General features: G+C 37.3%; 1 protein-coding gene across 1 annotated transcript in view; it reads left to right on the top strand.

Moving 5' to 3' along the window:
• The window catches only part of col4a4 (collagen, type IV, alpha 4), a 49,601-nt gene that overhangs the window by 3,509 nt on the left and 26,374 nt on the right, over positions 1 to 19,718 (top strand). The window contains exons 4-7 of the mRNA XM_083548985.1: positions 9,479 to 9,550; positions 17,714 to 17,848; positions 18,036 to 18,080; positions 18,272 to 18,388. Of these exons, the coding sequence (XP_083405111.1) occupies positions 9,479 to 9,550; positions 17,714 to 17,848; positions 18,036 to 18,080; positions 18,272 to 18,388 (369 nt within the window). The remainder of the gene's footprint in view (positions 1 to 9,478; positions 9,551 to 17,713; positions 17,849 to 18,035; positions 18,081 to 18,271; positions 18,389 to 19,718) is intronic.

Raw genomic sequence — 19,718 nt, 5'->3', positions numbered from 1 at the left:
ACAAAGAAACATTTGAGGTGCAAGAAAGAAACCACAACAAGAACAACAGCCAGGACAAGAACATGCTGGAATTTGCACTGGTGTACAAAGATGTCTAAAGATGTCTGAAGGAACATAGGATGAGGGAAAGATAACTCGTTATGAGAAGTGAAAGGAAAATTTATGGAGAAAGAGACGAGACTAAACACATTTTTGCAACATCACACATGGAGGTAGCGTGATGGATTCGGTGTGTAGGACCTCAGGTTCACTGTTCTTTATTGATGATGGGATTAAAACCCAATGCTGACTTGTGCAATTGTGATTATCAATTTATTAGATTGTGGCATTCTTGCATCACATGGTGGTGTATAGGTCTGCTATATAAGTGTGTGTGTGAAATGTTTGCATGTGTAGTTGTGCGTGTGCAAACATACATGCACGTGTCATATCTGCCGGTCTGTAGTTATGTCTACTCTTGTATCTTGTTCGTTTTTTGTATACTGGTGTGTGGTGTGGGAAAGAGACAGATGAAGACGATTAGAATAGGAGATAGAGGTGAAGCAACGAGGCTAAAAGGAATGACGAAACTGACCAGATTTTTAGGGCAGATTGACGCTCATGTGATTCAGAATAAAAAATACTTAACATTTTAATAAAAGATTATGAGATTTATTGCCAGATTGTGCATATCGTCAAGTGTCACACACTCATGACAAGTATACTATGTGTAGTGTGCGTACCGTGTGACGAAAATCCGACTGAACCCCGAGTAAAACCGTAGCCAATGACGTCGTAGTAAAGTCATGTACTTTAACACTTCCTCATTAACATGTTGAAAACTGTAATCAAACGAAATGAAAATCTTCAGAACCTGTTTTGATAAACATGCCATTATAAGTGACTGTAACATAAATGCACTGCTGTTCTCTCTGTAGTAGCAGCTACATTAGCTATTAGCATTGCTGATAGCTTGTACACACAGCGGAGGTATAAAAAAAATGAGAGAAAACACATGCGACACATAACCATTGACAAGACAAGGGCGGAGACATAAACAAACACAATGAAATGCAGATGCGCGCTAGTGCTGCAAGCTAGCATCCGCTATGCAAACATCAAGCAGCGCTAATGTTGAAGGAAATAGCTCTTACAAGCAACCTTTTGAATGTATCAGACAAAACCTTTGCCTCATAGTGAAAGGCTACACGAGTCACTTGAAAAGAGTTGCAGGATTACCTGAAAGCAGCAGCAGTTTCACCAAAAGCGATAAGCTAAGAATTGCAAAGCATCTGTATATACGCATTATTAGAAAGAGAAGTTGTATAAGGCGTATAAACAGATGCTTTGCAATTCATTGCTTATCGCTTTGGGTAAAACTGCTGCTGCTTTCGGGTCATCCTGCAATGTTTTAATAAGACAGCGACCCTTAAACTGTGGAAAATTTGCCACAAAAGGAAGTTGGAGGTGCCTGCATGGTCTACTGTAGCTAATCGCCTGAATAGAGGATATTGAAATTTCAAGTTCATCAGGGGGGAAATTTGATGATGAATTGTATGAAATGGAAATTCAATGCTAATTAGAAACGAAATAGTTCTTGCCATAAATGGAAGGCATTTGGTATACTGTAATGACATACACTATAATAGCCATCATATAAGGTCATTTTTGTAATTATATCTGAATGCTGAAATCACAGCCTGTGCAGCGTTTTGGAAATATGCACAAGATCTCATTGGATATCATAAAAAAACTGGTACCAAAAATGCTCACAACAGTGCATAGCCATGTTGAAGCATGGTGGTGGTAGCATCATGCCACAGAACTGCTTATTTTTTAGCTGGGACAGAGGCTCTAGTCAAAATAGAGGCTCATAGCTTCAGCACAAAACCTGCAGGCCTCTGTTTGACTGGAAGATTTCACGTTTTTAAGATGATAATGACCCACAGCATGAATCCAAGAATACAAATGAATGGCTTGAGCAGAAGATCAGTGTTTTGGCATGGCCCAGACAGAGCCTAAAACCTGTCAAAAAAGCTTTGGAATGACTTAAAGAGAGCTGTGAAACGTACCAACCTACATTGATTTTGGAGAATTTTGAATAAAAATGGGCAAGAAGTACAGTAGACTCTTGGTACTATTATTGGTATTATTATTTCGATTATTATTTTGCGTAGTTGCAAACTTTTTTGTCCTAACTTAATTTTTATTTGATTTTTAAAGACTTTATATATCCCCAAACATACACTGTATAACTATTTTTGTTCCTTCACAAGTTCTTATACATTTTGCAAGCAGGGACTTTAAAAGAAATAAAGTCAAATAAATTCCATTAACCCATACAAATTTGAAATTGTATATAATTAATTAATTACAAAAATAAAAATTAATTTAGGCTATTTGTTGACAGCAAAAGAATTCAAAGAGCAGATATTAGATTTAAGTTGAATTTATTTTTATTCCTTGATTTTTTTATTTACTCAAATTTTTTATTTATTTATTTATTTATTTTTATAACTTGTTTGGTAATTATATGTTGGATTTTATCCCCCAAAAAATGTTCACAGTGGGTGAAACTTGCACAGAAATTATTTCCAAAAAACGTGGTATTTATCTAAACTATATTCCATGCTAAAAAAAAATTTGAACCATGCCCTCATTTTGGAGGAATTTAGGAATTCGCAGGCATGAGCCTTTTCAGACATCATTGCGATATGCATGCAGCAGAGATGTAATGGTTGAGATCTTGTTGAACATCTCTTATAGCATCTACAGGATTTTGTTCATGGAAAGCAAACAGGACATGGCTTCAAGCAGGCAGGTAGAGCATCATATAAGCCAGCTGGAGCATGTCTAGAGCTAAGAAAGAAAGAAAGAAAGAAAGAAAGAAAGAAAGAAAGAAAGAAAGAAAGAAAGAAAGAAAGAAAGAAAGAACATCCAGCAGTTGGGAAAGCGGGGGGGGGGGGGGGGGGGGGGGGGCTTGTCTGTGAAGAATAAAAGTATGAACTAGTTAAAAGTATAAAATAGTGAGCTTAATATATCATTTGCTAGCAAATGATACTACAATGCCAAAACATTGAGTTCATGACATGCATGACACCGATATCCAGAGCAACGTACGACTGTTGAGGGCCTTGTTTAAGGGCCCAGGAGTGGCAGCTGGGTGGGATTTGAACTCATGACCTTTTGATTACAAGTCCAACAACTTAGCCGCTAAGCTACTCCTTCCCTGATGGAGGATACTAAGTCAGGCACCCGTTATCATGTTCATGCTGGCATCTAAGATCTAGACAAATCCTGATCGTTTGAAATATCATAAAAGTAAAGCATGCACGGGTCAGTCGATCAGCAAACAGGCCAAACCGTAAAGAAAGAGACCGTATCGAGAACATAAAGAGAAACGTCAATTAAACCTTATTTTTTTATTTTGTGCAGTGACCTGAATGAGAGTCCTCTTGTATAACTGATGAGGGTGGAAGTAGAAACATGTTTGACTGATCAGTATGAGGGTGATTTTCAAAATGCAAGTGACATACAGTAGCAAGCCAAGCTTGTTCTGGTTTCCTGTTTCACAATTCTGTTTTATTGCCCAGAATTAAGTCTGAATATAAAAATTTATACAAATGAGTTACTGTTTAGAAGGTCAGGGGTTCAAGCCCTGGTATCGCCAATTTGCCTGTCTTGGGCCCTTAACCCCTCTGTGCTCTAGAGGCGCTGTATCGTGGCCGAAACTGCGCTCTGACCCCAGCTTCCGAACAAGTCAAGATATGTGAAGGAAAGACTTTCACTGCGCCGTAATGTATATGTGACAAATAAAGTCTATTCTATTCTATTCTATTCCATTCTATTCTATTCTATTCTATTCTATTCTATTCTATTCTATTCTATTCTATTCTATTCTATTCTAGAACAAGGTGCTGAATACTGAGGGTGGAAACCATCATTTCAAAAGAAAGCAATTGTATGAATTATGTAGTAATATTGAATATTAATTACAATATTCATTTATTTAATTAACATATATTGTTTTAAAATCATACATTTATATAAATATAAACAGATCGGCTTATTTATTAAAAACAATGTTCATTTATTCCTTGTTTAAAAATTGAAAAAAAATCCAAAATGAAGCAAAAATCTTTTGACAGAAAATCAGATTTAAAGGATAGAAATGTTTCTTTTTTTTTGGTTATTATTTGATTCTTTAAAAAAAATGAGAAACGTGTTGTATAAATTAGATATGGAAAAGAATAAATGATAATAAGATGCTGAATAGTGAGGACTACAATTTTAAAGGAAATTTTAAATGCATATATATTTATTGTAATATGATTTATATATTTATATAATTATATATATATATATATATATATATATATATATATATATATATATATATATATATATATATATATATATATATATATATACATAAATATATATATATTTATTTATTTATTTATTAAATTAGTTAATTAATTTAATAATTTATTTATTTGTTCATGCATTTATTTATTTATTTTTTTAAGTTAAATTTTGTTGACAGAAAATGTAATAAAAAAGGAAATTATTCTTTTAATTTAGTTCTATTTTTACTTTTGAATGTTAGTAGTATATATATATATATATATTATATATCATTTCAACAAACTATATCCACAATCCACGTAAACACTGTCATGGCGTGGCTCTGAAAGGAAAACGAGTCTCAAATAGTAGGTTTTGTGGAAAGTGGCTCGGCTCGGCGTTCATCCCGCTAATTCTAGGTTGGAAAAAATAAAAAAGTGAAAACAAAAGGAGTGAAGGAGGTGTTGATTAAGGGAAGCCCGTGTTTTGGTCACACATAACTGAGAGATAGGCGAACGTGCCACTATGCTAATAAGTCGATCAGCTCGGTCATCTAAAACCCTCATAACATCATACTGTGTAAACGCTTAAACCTTTGAAATGGGTGCCAGAGGTTTGTGTTTGTGTGTGTGTGTATAGAATCTGTAAAACTGTGTGAGAAACGTGTTTTCAGCATGATTAGCATGATGTCACATCTAAGAACCTTTATGCCATTTGTTAATCTCTATATCATTTACAAGGAGCACATGCGAGTGTGTGTGTGTGTGTGTGTGTGTGTGTGTGTGTGTGTGTGTGTGTGTGTGGGGTGGGGGTTAAACGTGACCTTGTGTGTTTATATTATGTCAGGTTGCCAGACACCTCGACTCGTTGTCTCTCTCATCATCTTTGTGTTGACTTTGGCACACAGCTTTTAATTTCCAACTTCATAACAGCAATTATTCCTGTAATTGTAGAACGCTTTGTTCTCTGATGAGAATGATCATAAGTGAGTGAGTGTGTGTGTGTGTGTGTGTGTGTGTGTGTGTGTGTGTGTGTGTGTGTGTGTGTGTGTGTGTGTGTGTGTATGTGTGTGAGTTTGAGTCTCCTCAAGTTCACTATGCTAACCTGGAAACAGGAAGTGACGCAAATCTTCTCGTGATTGGACCAAAACCCCCCCTCGGGCTTTGCTAATATAATGTAATAAATTATCCAATGTATGCTATGCTACATAGCCTAGTCCCTCAGGATTTTAATACAAGTCAAGAGCTTTATCTGCCATCTACCTCGTACATCAAAATGGGGAACATCTGATGAGGTTAGAGGCCAGATTACAACAGTAGAAGGCGACATCGTGTTCCAGGTCTTATCAAGCAAAAATGTATAGCAGAAAGAAAAAAAAAAAAAAGGCTGCTGGGACAAATTGTTTGGACACCAAGGTTCACCTTTGTGTGCTCTGAGACATCATGATCTGATCTGTCTAGATAAAAATCTAAGCCTCTCCCTTGAACTAGAATGACATCGCAATCTAGGAGGCTATCAAAAAGTGGGATCGAGCAACAAAAAGATCTAGACACAACCATTAACCGAAGCTAGACGTGTTGTTTATAGTGATGTGTTTAGTGCTTTCATAGTGAAAATTGTTATATTTGAAAAACAGTTGCTTTACATAAAAAAAGAAATGTCAATGAATAAATTTTTCCTGATAAAAGTATCCCAATGTCTGGGTGACACCGGATTCTAAATAAACTCCTTTTGTAATGATGCATTATTATGGATTAAAAAGCAGTGGTGGGCAATAAGGAAGTAAATGTAATTCGTTACTGTATTTAGGTAGTTTTTCCGGGTGTCTGTACTTGAAGTATTTCCATTTGAAAACACTTTTAATTGAACTTTACTACATTTCAAAAACAAATATCTTCTGTTTTACACAACATTTTGTGAAATCAGTCAAATGAGTTGAGTAAAACGTAACTATTCGATCACGCAGCAAGTCACCAATGAAGGTCGAGCTCACGCTCTGTTTTGAACTCGTTTTCATTGGCGCTTGGTGTATCTACTCATCACCAACATACAGTTCAGCTTCAGTTCAACAGCAAGCAGAACATTTTGAAAGGAAGAAATTATTTTTTCAAGTTAAAAAGGTTTTGGGTTCATGATCATTTGAATAGAAATCAGTGTTTGAGTCATTAATATCATTCTATTAATAAAGCAGTGTGTTAAAAGTAACATTCGAGTTTTTTCACATACGTTAATGAAGCAAAGAGGCTTGCGACAAAAATGATAACATTATAGCCGTAATAAATCATAGTACTTTTTGATGCTTAAGTACATTTGAAGGCAAAATACTTTTGTACTTTTACTCAAGTAAACAGGAATTTTCCAGTTCTCATAGGAATCTGAGTCTATAGTGGGCTCATATAAGGTGTGGCTTTTCCGGAAGACTGGTACAATATATTTCATGTGGCTCTTGTACCCATATCCATCTACTTTTTTTTTAAAGATGAAACAGCCCTTTTAATGTTCTTCCATATTTCCTTCCTCTTCTTTTCTATATCGCTGATGAGATCTCTCACCATCCTTTGCTCTTTCTTTTTTTTTTTTATTCTCTTTCTTCCCCTATGTTTTCTGTCCAGCTGTTGTCTTTTATTTCATGTCGTTGTTTTTTTTTTTTTTATAATGCTGACTGCTTAGATGGCTTCAAAAAAAGCTTTTGCACATAGTGTCGGTCCATAACTCCTTTTACAGTAGATGTTGTGACAAGGAAGTTTTACAGATGCAGATTTAGAGTCCTAATTAGCAAGTCTGAAGAATAATGGACAGGAAAAACTTTCAGGAGCTTCGAGGAAATACTTGATTCTCAAAATGTAGAAGATGAAAAGTCAACCAGTAACGAGTCTGGTGAAAGGATGGTCTGTATGGGAATATGGTCGTCCTACAGGTGTTTAAAAGGGAATACGTTGCAATCGGAGTGCAAACTGGAATTCCGACGGGTCTCATTATGACAAATGTGGCTCGATTCATGTGCGCAAACGCGTCTACTTCCTGTCTGAAACAATTTTCAGGTATTTATAATACTGTTGACTTTACCTGATTTGTACCAGAATTAGTTCTTTACTGGAGATTCTATTTATATAAATAAATTCTTTTTGCCAGATATACATTATCATTATATTGATTAAACTGAGTATTCGATTCAATAGTTTAAATTTGTTTGATAATACATACAATTTGTATGTAAGCGTGTGTTTTTTCCGTTACATATAACATTTTCTAAAGATATATTCTACTTAACTATTCTACTTATTACTTTAACAAATGTCTGCATTTAAGGAACATGCAAGAAAGTTTATTGATTCATTCAATCGATTTATTCATAAACTAATTCCGTTCCTTTCATCCTTCATTCACTCATTCTAACAGAAATTCTCGAAAAAGCGAACGAATCCATATCGCTAGTGGTATAAAAAAAAAAAAAAACGTTGGCTACGACAGGAAGCCATGACTATGGCAGCAATTTTGCGCAGTACAAATTTTTGTTTCCGTTACAAATATTCCGAATAAATTTGAATACTAATGAACAAGTTCTAAGTGTTTCCTAAGCATTTTTTCTTTTTTACTGGGCAACCAAAGTCTCAAAAGATACAATGTCTCTAAAGGTAATTAAGCTCAAAAAGATCAAATAACTAACATTAAGCATAATTAAGTAAGAAAAAAAGTCACTAATATATTAATAATAATTTTACATGATCTGCTTTTGCATTGTATTTTTTTAAATATTATCCATACGATTTTTATGGATAGAAATACGTTTTTAAGTCTTGACTAGATGAGGAGTTTCTCCAGTGTAAACTCTCTGGTTTTAGCTTCCCAGAAGAGTGGAGGTTATGGAGACTATATGTGGAATGGGCTTTTAAAACATCTGCCTTTGTAGTCTGATTTGTAGTGCCTATTTAAAACCTGTTAGCCTTCACCACAGCGTTTGGGACTCACAGCTGAAAATCACCTACCTAAATTTCAATGTTAACAGTTCCTTAGAAAAGTGTGCTGTATACACAATGCAAATATATTTGGAAAGTAGACACTTTGTGCTATACCGTCCATCATAATCATTCAAGTTGATAATGCTCCAAAAAAGAATAAGTTATAGATGATTAAGTACCTTAAATATAAATTTTCTACATTGAACATTTTTTTTTTTATTTCCTATATAAATACATGAAATCAGTCCAGGAGCAATCCAGAACAGCACTGGGTTAAAAGCCACATGTCTCATAAGTTTATATTTTAAATTGAATGCAGCTACTCTATATTGCCAAAAGTATTGGGTCACCTGACCTTTCTGTTATATGTGGTTCTTTTCCAAAATGTTACCACAAATCTGGAGGCACTCAATTGTACCTGGTCTTTAGATGCACTTTACAACAATTTTGCATTCATTTGAATTTGGAAACCCAAACCTGTTCCAGCATGGCGATGCTCCTGTGCACAAAGTGAGCTCCTTGAAGATCTGGTGTACATGCTTTGGAGAGGAAGATCTTGAGTGGTCTGCTATAGTGCTCTGATCTCATCCCTACTGATCACCTTTGGGATGAATTGGAATGCTGACTGCACCCGAGACCTCATCACCTCATCTATATAAGTTCCTGGCCTTTCGTGGCACCCTTGTGGCTGATAAACACAAATATCCATTAAAACACATTTCAAAATCTAGTGGAACATCTTCCCAGAGGGAATTGAGGAATAAATTAGGAACAAATGTGAAATGCGATGCTCAAAAATCACATACCGTATTTATGACCAGGTGACCCAATACTTTTGCCAATATAGTGTATCTTGAAAAATAAGATTCCTACAAACATCTATCTGAGACTATATCTGGTCCGCCCCGCTCAGCCCAAATTTTGGGACTGAAAATGTCCCACCAAAATTTAAATATTAACCGTTCCTTGAATATAAATTTTTCCTTTATTGGTGTTAATGTTACTGTAACATATAGTTACGTCGCCTCAAGCAGTGTCTGTAACAAGGGTCTAGTCACTGCCATTTTTTTTATTGTTATGTGGTTGAAATCAATAAGCAATCGGAAAAATGGATACATGGAGATGGACATATATGGCAAAAACAAAGGAAACAGAGACAGCGAATGTGAATAACAGTGTGTGTTTGTGCCCAGGTGGAGAACCCTGAGGACTGTGTACAGCGCAACAGGAGCCTGTGCCCATGTATTCCACTGAAAGGATCCAGGGTAAGTGAATTATGTCATTAATATGTCATTAATATGTCATGTATCTCTTTACATCGTCCTATAATGGAAAAGAAAGGAAAACAGGAAGTTTTGGTTCGAATATCTGTTATCGGCTAAACCACAGTCAATACTGTTTTGTGTGTGTGTGTGTGTCTAATAGTATAAGAACTGTAAGTCTCATTTTAATAATTTTTTATATACTTTATGGACAAATGTATCAGGACACCCAGCCATATATGGTTCTTCCCCAAACTGTTACCACAAAGTTAGAGGCACCCAATTGTATAGGTTGCATTAGCAATACATTTTCCCTTTAACTAAACCCCACTGTACTATGAATTGAAACATCACCCTGGGCCTCACCTCACCGACGTGAGTTTCTGAGTCCACCCTCCTCTTGGAATGAGCAAAAATCTCAACAAAAAAAACACTCGAAAATCTACATCTTTCAAGAGTGGAGGTTATAACAAATCGCAAATGGGAACTTAATCTAATTGTATTGTTCAACTAAATTACAATACAAAATGATAAACAATTTGCCAATTGTATGTTTAGAAACCACAAAGACTCTAATAATCAGGTTTTCACAAACTTTTGTCCATAGAGTGTAGATGAAACTAAAGGTTGTTTAATAAAACTGATTACACCTAAATCTAACCCTAAGTCTATGTTCTTATACTTTGTGGGGACATTTGGTCCTCAGAAACACCGCCTGACATGAAACTCAGCCCCCCTCTCCGGCGCAATCTGGCACACTGACCCACTTCAGGGTTGGGGAACAAGCTCTTACCTGCCCCACCCTCCAGGTGTGCTAGAAAAAAAAACGTCCATTAAGCCATTAGCGGAATTCCCTCAGCCCTGTTAAACTATTAGCAGCCTGCTGTTCCATGCAGGCTCTGAACACAGAGTGAGTGATGAGGGAACAACGATTACATCTGCGCAACAGAGTTAACAGACACCTTTCCAGAAGTCTGATTTCCATCATTAGCACTGCACAGCATTACATTCAAGTAAAAATGTTTCGAACAATGGAATCTAATTCTGTGGAAATTCGAACAAGTAGGTTACGTCCTTTTTGGAGACCGTTGTCTTTCAAAGTGAAAACAAACACTCGGGGATGGTCTGTAATACCAAAGGATTCCACACGGGCTGGGCATGATACCATTTTTGATACCAAAATCCGTATTGGGTTTGTTTTATTTTTTGTGCTAATAAAAAAAATGGGTACCGCTGTAGAAAATACCACAAAAATGTCATTAATGAAGAAAAGGGAACATAGTATATGTGTATCTGTTTGGAAGGGGTTGGTGTATGTGTGTGTGTGTGTGTGTGTGTGTGTGTGTGTGTGTGTGTGTGTGTGCAGCTGAAATCATAGGCTTTGAGTGTGGAGTGACATATTTACAATGACCTTGTTAAAGAGCAGATATAATGCAGGACATTCCTGGGAAAAAGAATGCAGCTTCTTTGGAGGACACACACATACACACACACACACACACACACACACACACACACACACACACACACACACACCACATGTTTTTTGTTACTGCGTATTAGCGGTTATACAGGAATTAGATTCTGTTTTCAGTATACATTACAGCAAGCTTGGGATTAGAGAAGGCGTTTGGAAAGGAACCGCAGTCCCTCACACATACACACACACACACACACACACACACACACACACACACACACACACACACACACACAAAGGCATTCCCCTTTAAAATAACGCATAAATGACACTACTTCCTATATAGACACAATTTTGTCTGTGCTTTATGAACATCCAATTCCACATTTAGTCCCCATTTGCTGTTAAAATAAACTTCACTCTTCTGGGAAGATGTTTCACCAGATTTTTTTCAAGAGTTGTGAGGTGATGATACATGGGGGGATGTTCCAATTTTACCCAAAGTTGTTCATTAGGAGATCTTTCACTCCAACCCATGTAAAGTATATAGTCATGGAGCTGGTTTTGTGCACAGGGGTATTGTGATGCTGGAACAGGTTTGGGTCTGCTAGTTCAAGTGAAGGGAAAATGTCATGCTTCTGCATCCAAAGACGTCCTAAACAATTGTGTCGGTACATAATTTGTGGTAACAGTTTGTGGAAGAACCACATGTGGCTGGAAAGGTGAAGTGACCAATACTTTTTAGCATATAGTCTAGTTTAAAAGAAAAATACAACGGTCCCCCAAAATTCGCGGGGGCTCAGAAAATCTGCAAATTCTGGACCCTATGGTACCTTAGTGAATTCATCTAGACATTATGTCACTTTATTGCATTAATGTGTTTAAAATTTTGTTCTGAAATGTGTTAGTGAAAAATGTAAATGTTATTTCTAACGTTCCTGAACATGCAGATTCCCGCGAATTTGAAGATAATCCGGAACTTTTCGAACCGCAAGTTCCCGAACTGCCACTTATCGGGGGTTGACCGTACACTATTTTGACAAAGGTGTCCAAAAGTTACCAATCTCACCCATATGTACTAGTTATCATGTTAGAAAAAGCTGGTGGTCTAGTGGTTAGGATGCGGCGCTCTCAATGCTGCGGCCCGGATAAGGGAACCAACCCCAGCCATTAGGGTTGCACAAGCCTTAGTGCCGGTCCCAAGCCCGGATAAATGGGGAGGGTTGCGTTAGGAAGGGCATCCAGCGTAACAACATGTGCCAAATCAAACATGCGGATGGTCCGCTGTGGCGACCCCTAATGGGAGAAGCCGAAAGAAAGTTTATCATGTTAGAAAAAGCTCCACTCTTCTCTGGAAGGCAGTTACCACAATGTTGGAGGCACAAAACTGTGTATAATCTGCTAGTAATACATTCTTCTTTTCTTACATGTAGATATGCTTTAGATTGGTTGGCTTTCCGTTTTATTTTGGACCATCAGTGCGTGATCATTCAGCTACATAATGTTAATAGGATTAGACTCTAATGTTGGAAGAGGTCTAAGGGGTTTAATTTGATGATCCAGAACAGCTCTGTGTAGGATATTCAGGTTCCTTCAATCTATGCCCTGTTTTAATGGGCCTCAGTTTGTGCACATGGACACTGGGGTGCTAGAACAGGTTCAGGACTCTTGGTTTTGATAAAGGGGAATGAAGGCATTCTAGACAATTCTAGCTTCAGATTTTGCATAATTTGGGGTTGACTGTAAAGTGGTGACACATTTGTCTAACATGGTTGAGTGGTTTTCCTGCCACGATGTGCTGTTTGAAAGGTGTGGTATAGTCGCAATGGCCATTGGGTGGCAGAAAAGTGATGCACAGTCTTAAAAGGAATAGAACTTTGCTTTGGAAACTGGGTTTTTTGGAATGTGTTGGAAAGCCATCCTGAAAAAGTTCTAACCAGGGTTTAGAAAAAGTATAACCTCAGAGGATCATTGCAGGTTCCATCCAGGCCATTAAACAATACACCAATTTCCATGAGAATGTGATACCTGCACCACCACCATCGTCGATCTCCTCTCATTACTCTTTCCAGGAGCTTCGGATGGTTACGAGAACATTTTGTTTGCTCAGACATTCTTTAATAGATGATCTCGCTACTTTTGTTGTGTATGTGTGTGTGTGGGAAGACGAGTCGAGATCAGGTTGATTAAAAAGAGCAGACCAAGAACAACAAACATCACAGAGAGAATGAGAGAGAGAGAGAGAGAGAGAGAGAGAGAGAGAGAGAGAGAGAGAGAGAGAGAGAGAGAGAGAGATTTTCAGAAACGGGCATTCAACAGTTCTCTAAACTATGAATGTATGTTTAACACATTTGCATCAGTACAAAAAAAAACTTATTTACATATAATTATTAGTATTTGTGCTTGACTTTTTTATTTTATTTAGAAACTGACCAATAGTTCGTGACCAATATTTTATACACAGATCAATTTCTCCTACTTGAACATGACCTATCGCAACATTACGGAGACCGAGGCGCGTCCTGAGAGTCGCATAGAATACAGATTAACATGGCAGAGGTAGAGCTGTAACTTCCTGGACACAGAACAGGAAATAAATGTTTTTTTTTTCTTTTTCCTGCACCATATTAAATTGCAAAGCATGAATAAATATGAAGATGCACAAACTTATATAGATAGATAGATAGATAGATAGATAGATAGATAGATAGATAGATAGATAGATAGATAGATAGATAGATAGATAGATAGATAGATAGATAGATAGATAGATAGATAGATAGATAGATAGAGAGAGGTTTGCAATAAATTATAGAAGCAATCTGTTCAAACTCGTCTGTGTGTGTGTGTGTGTGTGTGTGTGTGTGTGTGTGTGTGTGTGTGTGTGTGTGTGTGTGTGTGTGTGTGTGTGTTCGGGAATCCACTAATGGTTTGCTGATTTTCACACTGTAGTGCTCACTTTGAAAGACTGTGAACACACTCAAAACAAACAGCTCCCTCTCTGTCAGAACAACTAAGAATACGCTCTGTTTAACAGCTTCTCAACCCTCTCTCTATCTTTTTCTCATTCTTTCTCTCTCCTTCTCTCTTTTACTCTTTTGACACACTCATATCAACCATAATGAACAAATCAATCTCTACTCATACCTAAAACCCTTTGTATTAGCATCACTCACGACTGTTACACAAAAAGACAAAACCCAAAGGCATTTCCTTTGTGGGGGGGTTGGGGGCGCTCTATTCCGGAAAAAAGGCCGAAGTAAACCTTTTCGCAGGACACCTGGACGGACACCTGGTACCGAGAGCGAAGTCTTTCTTCTGCACTTTCTTTTCGAAAATCTAGGCATCACGTATAATTTATTACTTATTTGCACCACGTTTTTTTTTTCTTTTCAAGATGAAGGGACGGCTGTCCATCACCGTTATAATGTATGAAGAGGAGTTCGCCTGTCTTGGGGACAGAACACACGGAATGCAGACGAAAATATATCGTTTATTGATATTGCATTTAAAATTGTGTGCAATCACAAATCCATAGTAATAAATTGTTTATGTGATAAGATGGGCCATGCCCCCTTCCTGAAATACATAATAATAAAGAACCTAGCCATGTGACATATCAAAATACTAGCCTAATCGAGGAGATTTGTGACCTGACTTGTCCTTGTGTCCTTGTGGCTGAATCTCCACAAATCTCCACAAAATCTAATGAAAGATCTTGTTAGAAGGTTCGAGTGGGGGTTTTCATAACAGTAAATGGGGACTAAATGTGAAATGTGACGTTCAGGAACCACACAAACCCTCAACAGTCCACTTTTATCCACAAAACTACATGCTCCTGCGCACATATTATCATATTATGGTAGATGACTAGGACAAGGAGTGACAGAAAACAGAGTGAGAGAGAGAGAGAGGAGGAGGAGAGTGGTATTTTTTAATTAAAAGAAGCCTAAAACTGTCACAAACCAGCTGTGGGAAAAACCTGCTATTAGTGTGATTTCAGTAGAGCCTCCCCGCAAGGGGTGTGTGTGTGTGTCAGTCTTTGTAAAAAGGGTGTGTCCATGAAATGTGTGTGTGTGTGAGGAGAGAGAGCATGTCTGGGATACACCATTTCAAATCTGCCATTTCTTGTACAATGTGTTTGTGTGTGTGTTCGACTGTCTTCTTAAAAAAAAGCATCAAACAAGGTTTTGTGGGTGACATATATTTCTCTGAAGCAGCAGTAGTACACGCCTCCAAACAACACTTTCTTAATGGATCCCTAGAATACACACTGGAAAAGTTATCATGGGTTCTCAAATCCGATTGGTCAAAAGGCGCTTTAGTGTTTCTCCTTCTAAAACCTTGACTTTGTCTTATTATAGTTCCAGTTTTCCTCTGTTTCTTTGAAACTCCTTCAACCTCCACATCGTTTAAACTTGTGTGCACCATAGAAGCATCAACTCTCGAACTTGAATCACGTGACATCACAAAAACGTGCTGAATTTTAATACTCAGTTTTAGAGCGAAAAAAAAAATACCTGGATTAATAGTATAATTGATTTCATTTACACGGAAATCAGTTTTACAGAGAAGTTGTGGCACCACCTGGTGGTGAACAGAGTGTGGTGGATTTGTGTACTATATTGTAGATAGATAGATAGATAGATAGATAGATAGATAGATAGATAGATAGATAGATAGATAGATAGATAGATAGATAGATAGATAGATAGATAGATAGATAGATAGATAGATAGATAGATAGATAGATTCCTACCGGTACTTTGGTACATTCATTTAATCGATTGTGTACAAATTGTCTGCTGTTTCCTTTCATTAATCAGTTGTTTATGGTCATGTCGCTCAAAATATATTACAGTTTTTCTCAGTTGCTTCGGAGCGTATGAACGAAGGATTTTGAGAAAAGTGCAGGCTTTTGCAAGAAATTCAATGTTTTGTTCTGTTTGTACACATTGTTTATTAGAAATGCACTTGCAAACATTAAGGATGATTCGAAAAATCGCTCCTATGCAACTGAGAAAAACTGTAATAAAAGTGATTGTAAAGTGATAACAGGAACTAACTGCAGGAACAAGACATTTCAGCATGTACTTTTCATATACAATCTAGTGCCACAATATAGTGAAAAGTTTGTGGACACTTCTGTGCTTTTGGAACATCCCATTCACCAACATCATCATAATCCCAGTCAGAAAGCACTTTGTTGCCAAGTATGTTTGCACTTACAAGGAATTTGTTTTGGTCACCAAAGCTTTTAGTTGTACAATAAAAAAAAAAAAGAGATGAAAATTCTAAATAAAGTACAAAATAAAAGAATTACAAAATGTTGTTGCACATTTTTATAAAGAGAATTAAATACAAAATTAATATTGCACAGAAAAATACAGAAATACAATTTTTATTCCACAATGAGGAGAGCGTTCAAGTGTTCATGAGGTAAAATGCCTGGGGGAAGAAACTTCTCGTGTTGTGTCCTGGTGTTTCGGTGCTCTGTAGCATCAGCCAGATGGCAAAAGTACAAAAAGCAAATGTTTTGGATGTAAGGGGTCCAGGGGGATTCCCTGAGCCCTTTTCCTTGCTCTGGATGTATACAGTCGATTAGACACAATCAATAGCAGTCAATGCTCAATCATTACGAGCATTGTGGCTTTCTCTCTCTCTCTCTCTCTCTCTCTCTCTCTCTCTCTCTCTCTCTCTCTCTCTCTCTCTCTCTCTCTTTCTCTCTCTCTCTCACTTAATCATTCATAATAATCCATTCAATCATGTCCAACATTTAACAATTAGATGTTTCGACATGCAGTTAATCCCCCTGATCCTCTGATTAAATCTAATCGCGGGTGTCTAAAATTTTCCCTGGTAAAACTCTCGAAGTTGAATCACGTGACACCACAAAAACGTGCTGTACTTTAATACTCAGTTTTAGAGCGAAAAATATTACCTGGATTACGAGCATAATTGGTTTTATTTACACGGAAAAGAAATCAGTTTTACAGAGGAGTTGTGGCACCACCTGGTGGTGGAAAGAGTGTGGTGGATTTGTGTACTATATTGTGAATGGATGGATGGATGGATGGATAGGAGTTGACTAAGCAAAGAGCTTTGTGACAAAAATACTAATAGAAACATTATAGCTGTAAGTATCCAAAGTACTATGAGCTGAAGGTGATGGTGATGGAGTGACCAAGTCTGTCCCCAGACCTTAACTCTATTAAGCACCTGCGGGGATCCTCAAGCGTAAGGTGATGAAGCGCCATTTGTCTGACATCCAGCAGCTTCGTGATGTAATTATTTAGGAGTGGAAGAGGATCCCAGCAACAACCTGTGCAGCTCTGGTGAATTCCATACCCAGGAGTATTAAGGCAGTGCTACATAACAATAGTGCTCACACAAAATAGTGACACTTTGGACACAGCTTTGACATGTTCGCTAAGTGTCTACTCACTTTTGTTGCCAGATATTTTGACAAAAAATGCTGTATGTTGAGTTATTTTCAGCGGACAGTAAATCTGTACTGATACACAATATATACAATATGTATACAATATAATTTCTATAGAATTGTCCCTTCAAGAAGAGTTACTAAAATGGTTGCTAAAATGTGAGGGGTGTACTTACTTTTGTGAGATACTGTTTAAATTGAAGGCCAACACAGTCTAAGTAATTGTACAGTAATTGGTTTAATATGAACTTTTGGCAAGCATCTTTGTTATATTTTTTCCCGTATGTTGTCCATCTCATTATAGGGTCCTCCTGGATCTCCAGGGGAAGATGGAAGACAGGGTGCTCAAGGTCCCCCGGGACCACAAGGACAACGTGGACAGAAAGGACGTCGAGGACCTGAAGGAACTCAGGGGCTTACTGGACCAAAGGGAGATGTAGTAAGTGACCCACAATCACCTTACGCATACAGATACCGTAAATGAATTTAATCATCAAACTACGTGATTTGAAAGCGAGGCATCAATCATTATCATCTCATAGGTACACTTGTGCGTAGATGTTGTTGAATTTGTCCTATTCTGTTAGTAAATTACAAATTATAAATATTGCTTGTATCGCTTTCAGGGGAGTTCGGGAATACCGGGAAATGCTGGAGAAGATGGAGTTCCTGTGAGTTCACTGTGGAAAAAAATTCTATATATTACATACACTGTATGTCAAAAGTATTGGGACACCCGACAACTTTTCTGCCATATTTGGTTTGAAAATATGATTTACAACAAATATGGTTGGAGAAAACGTTCATTATTGACCTGCTATGAAGCTCAACCCTTACACCTATATTTTGTTGTCATTTTAAGGGTCTTCGAGGACCTGTCGGACCTCCCGGACTTCCAGGAATAGACGGATGTAAAGGATCCAGAGGAGATCCAGGACCCGATGGCTGCCCAGGGCCCAGTGGTTCAACTGGATTACGAGTAAGAAAAAAACATGATTTATGATTCCCCCTTTTTTTTTTGGCCACAATCTGTTAGTGTTAAATTTCTTGTTGTTTTCATTTCTTCTCTTGATTTTTTTCCCTAATAATTAATTATATAATTGTAGCTGAATCTCTCAATGTCTAAGGAATATCGTTTGTCCATGATACAGGACATTATGTTATTAGTGTATGTACTCCTTAAAAGGATTCTTCACCCAGAAACACATCAAATATGGTTATATTGAGAGTCTGGTTCTAATTGGTTGGTCGGTGATATCACATTACAGTATATATATGCCGTATATAATAGTGTTTTCATATATTTACATTAACCTTTAGAAGTTTCCGGTAGCAGTGTTTGTTCAAGCCCAGATACAATGACATTTAATAGAAGAAAATGATAGACAGTAAGCATCATGTTCATCAGAAATCCAATAGAGAAGTAGCTGTGAAACCTAAAATGCTAATGCTAATGCACTAAAAATGCTGACAGTAAAAAAACAAAAAAACAAACAGAAAATAAGCATGGATTGAACATTCGCTGTGTTTTAGTGCTTCATTCAGCCAAACTTTAAAATTTTGATGCAGGACCTTTTGCTCAGGACATTAAATCAAAAAGAGTAGTCAGGAAATAATTTCAAAAAAGGACGAGGAAATATGCTAAATAGATTTTTTTTAGCTGCCATCTTTATAGACCCAACTCGCTATATTTTTTGATAGAATTTCCAATTTTCTTTCTATTAAATGGTGTTCAGAAGTCCTTTAAAACACAAGTATCTTACTTTCGGATTTGGGGTCGCCACAGCGGATCATCCATATTCATTATCCGCATGTTCAATTTGGAACATGTTTTTACGCTGGATGCCCTTCCTAACGCAACCCTCCCTATTTATCCGGGCTTGGGACCGGCACTAACAATGCACTGGCTTGTGCAACCCTAATGGCTGGGGTCGGTTCCCTGAATGGGGATCGAACCAGGGCCGCAGCGCAAGTATCTGTACTTCCAGTTTAGTGAAGGATGTAAGTACTTTTGCTTCCAAGTAGATGTTCCATTAGAGTGTGGTTGTGAAGATTGTGGTTATTCAGCCAAAAGGGAATTAGTTAAGTCAGGTATTGATGTAGTTGAGATTGACGCCTGGGGTGCAGCCAGTGTTTACATTCATCCCAACGGTGTTCAATAGAGTTGGAGCGCTATAGCAATCCACTCAGGATATTCCACTCCATGTAACCCATTTCTCTTCGGAGCTTGATTTGTGCACAGGTGGAAAAGATCCAGGTCTCATAGTTCAAGTGAAGGGAGAATTGGATACAAACACATCCAAAGGCCT

This window comes from Silurus aristotelis (genome assembly GCF_946808225.1).
Source record: "Silurus aristotelis genome assembly, chromosome: 8".
Taxonomy (NCBI): domain Eukaryota; kingdom Metazoa; phylum Chordata; class Actinopteri; order Siluriformes; family Siluridae; genus Silurus; species Silurus aristotelis.
Note: the sequence above shows the minus strand (reverse complement) of the source record. Positions and strands in the feature narration are given on the sequence as shown.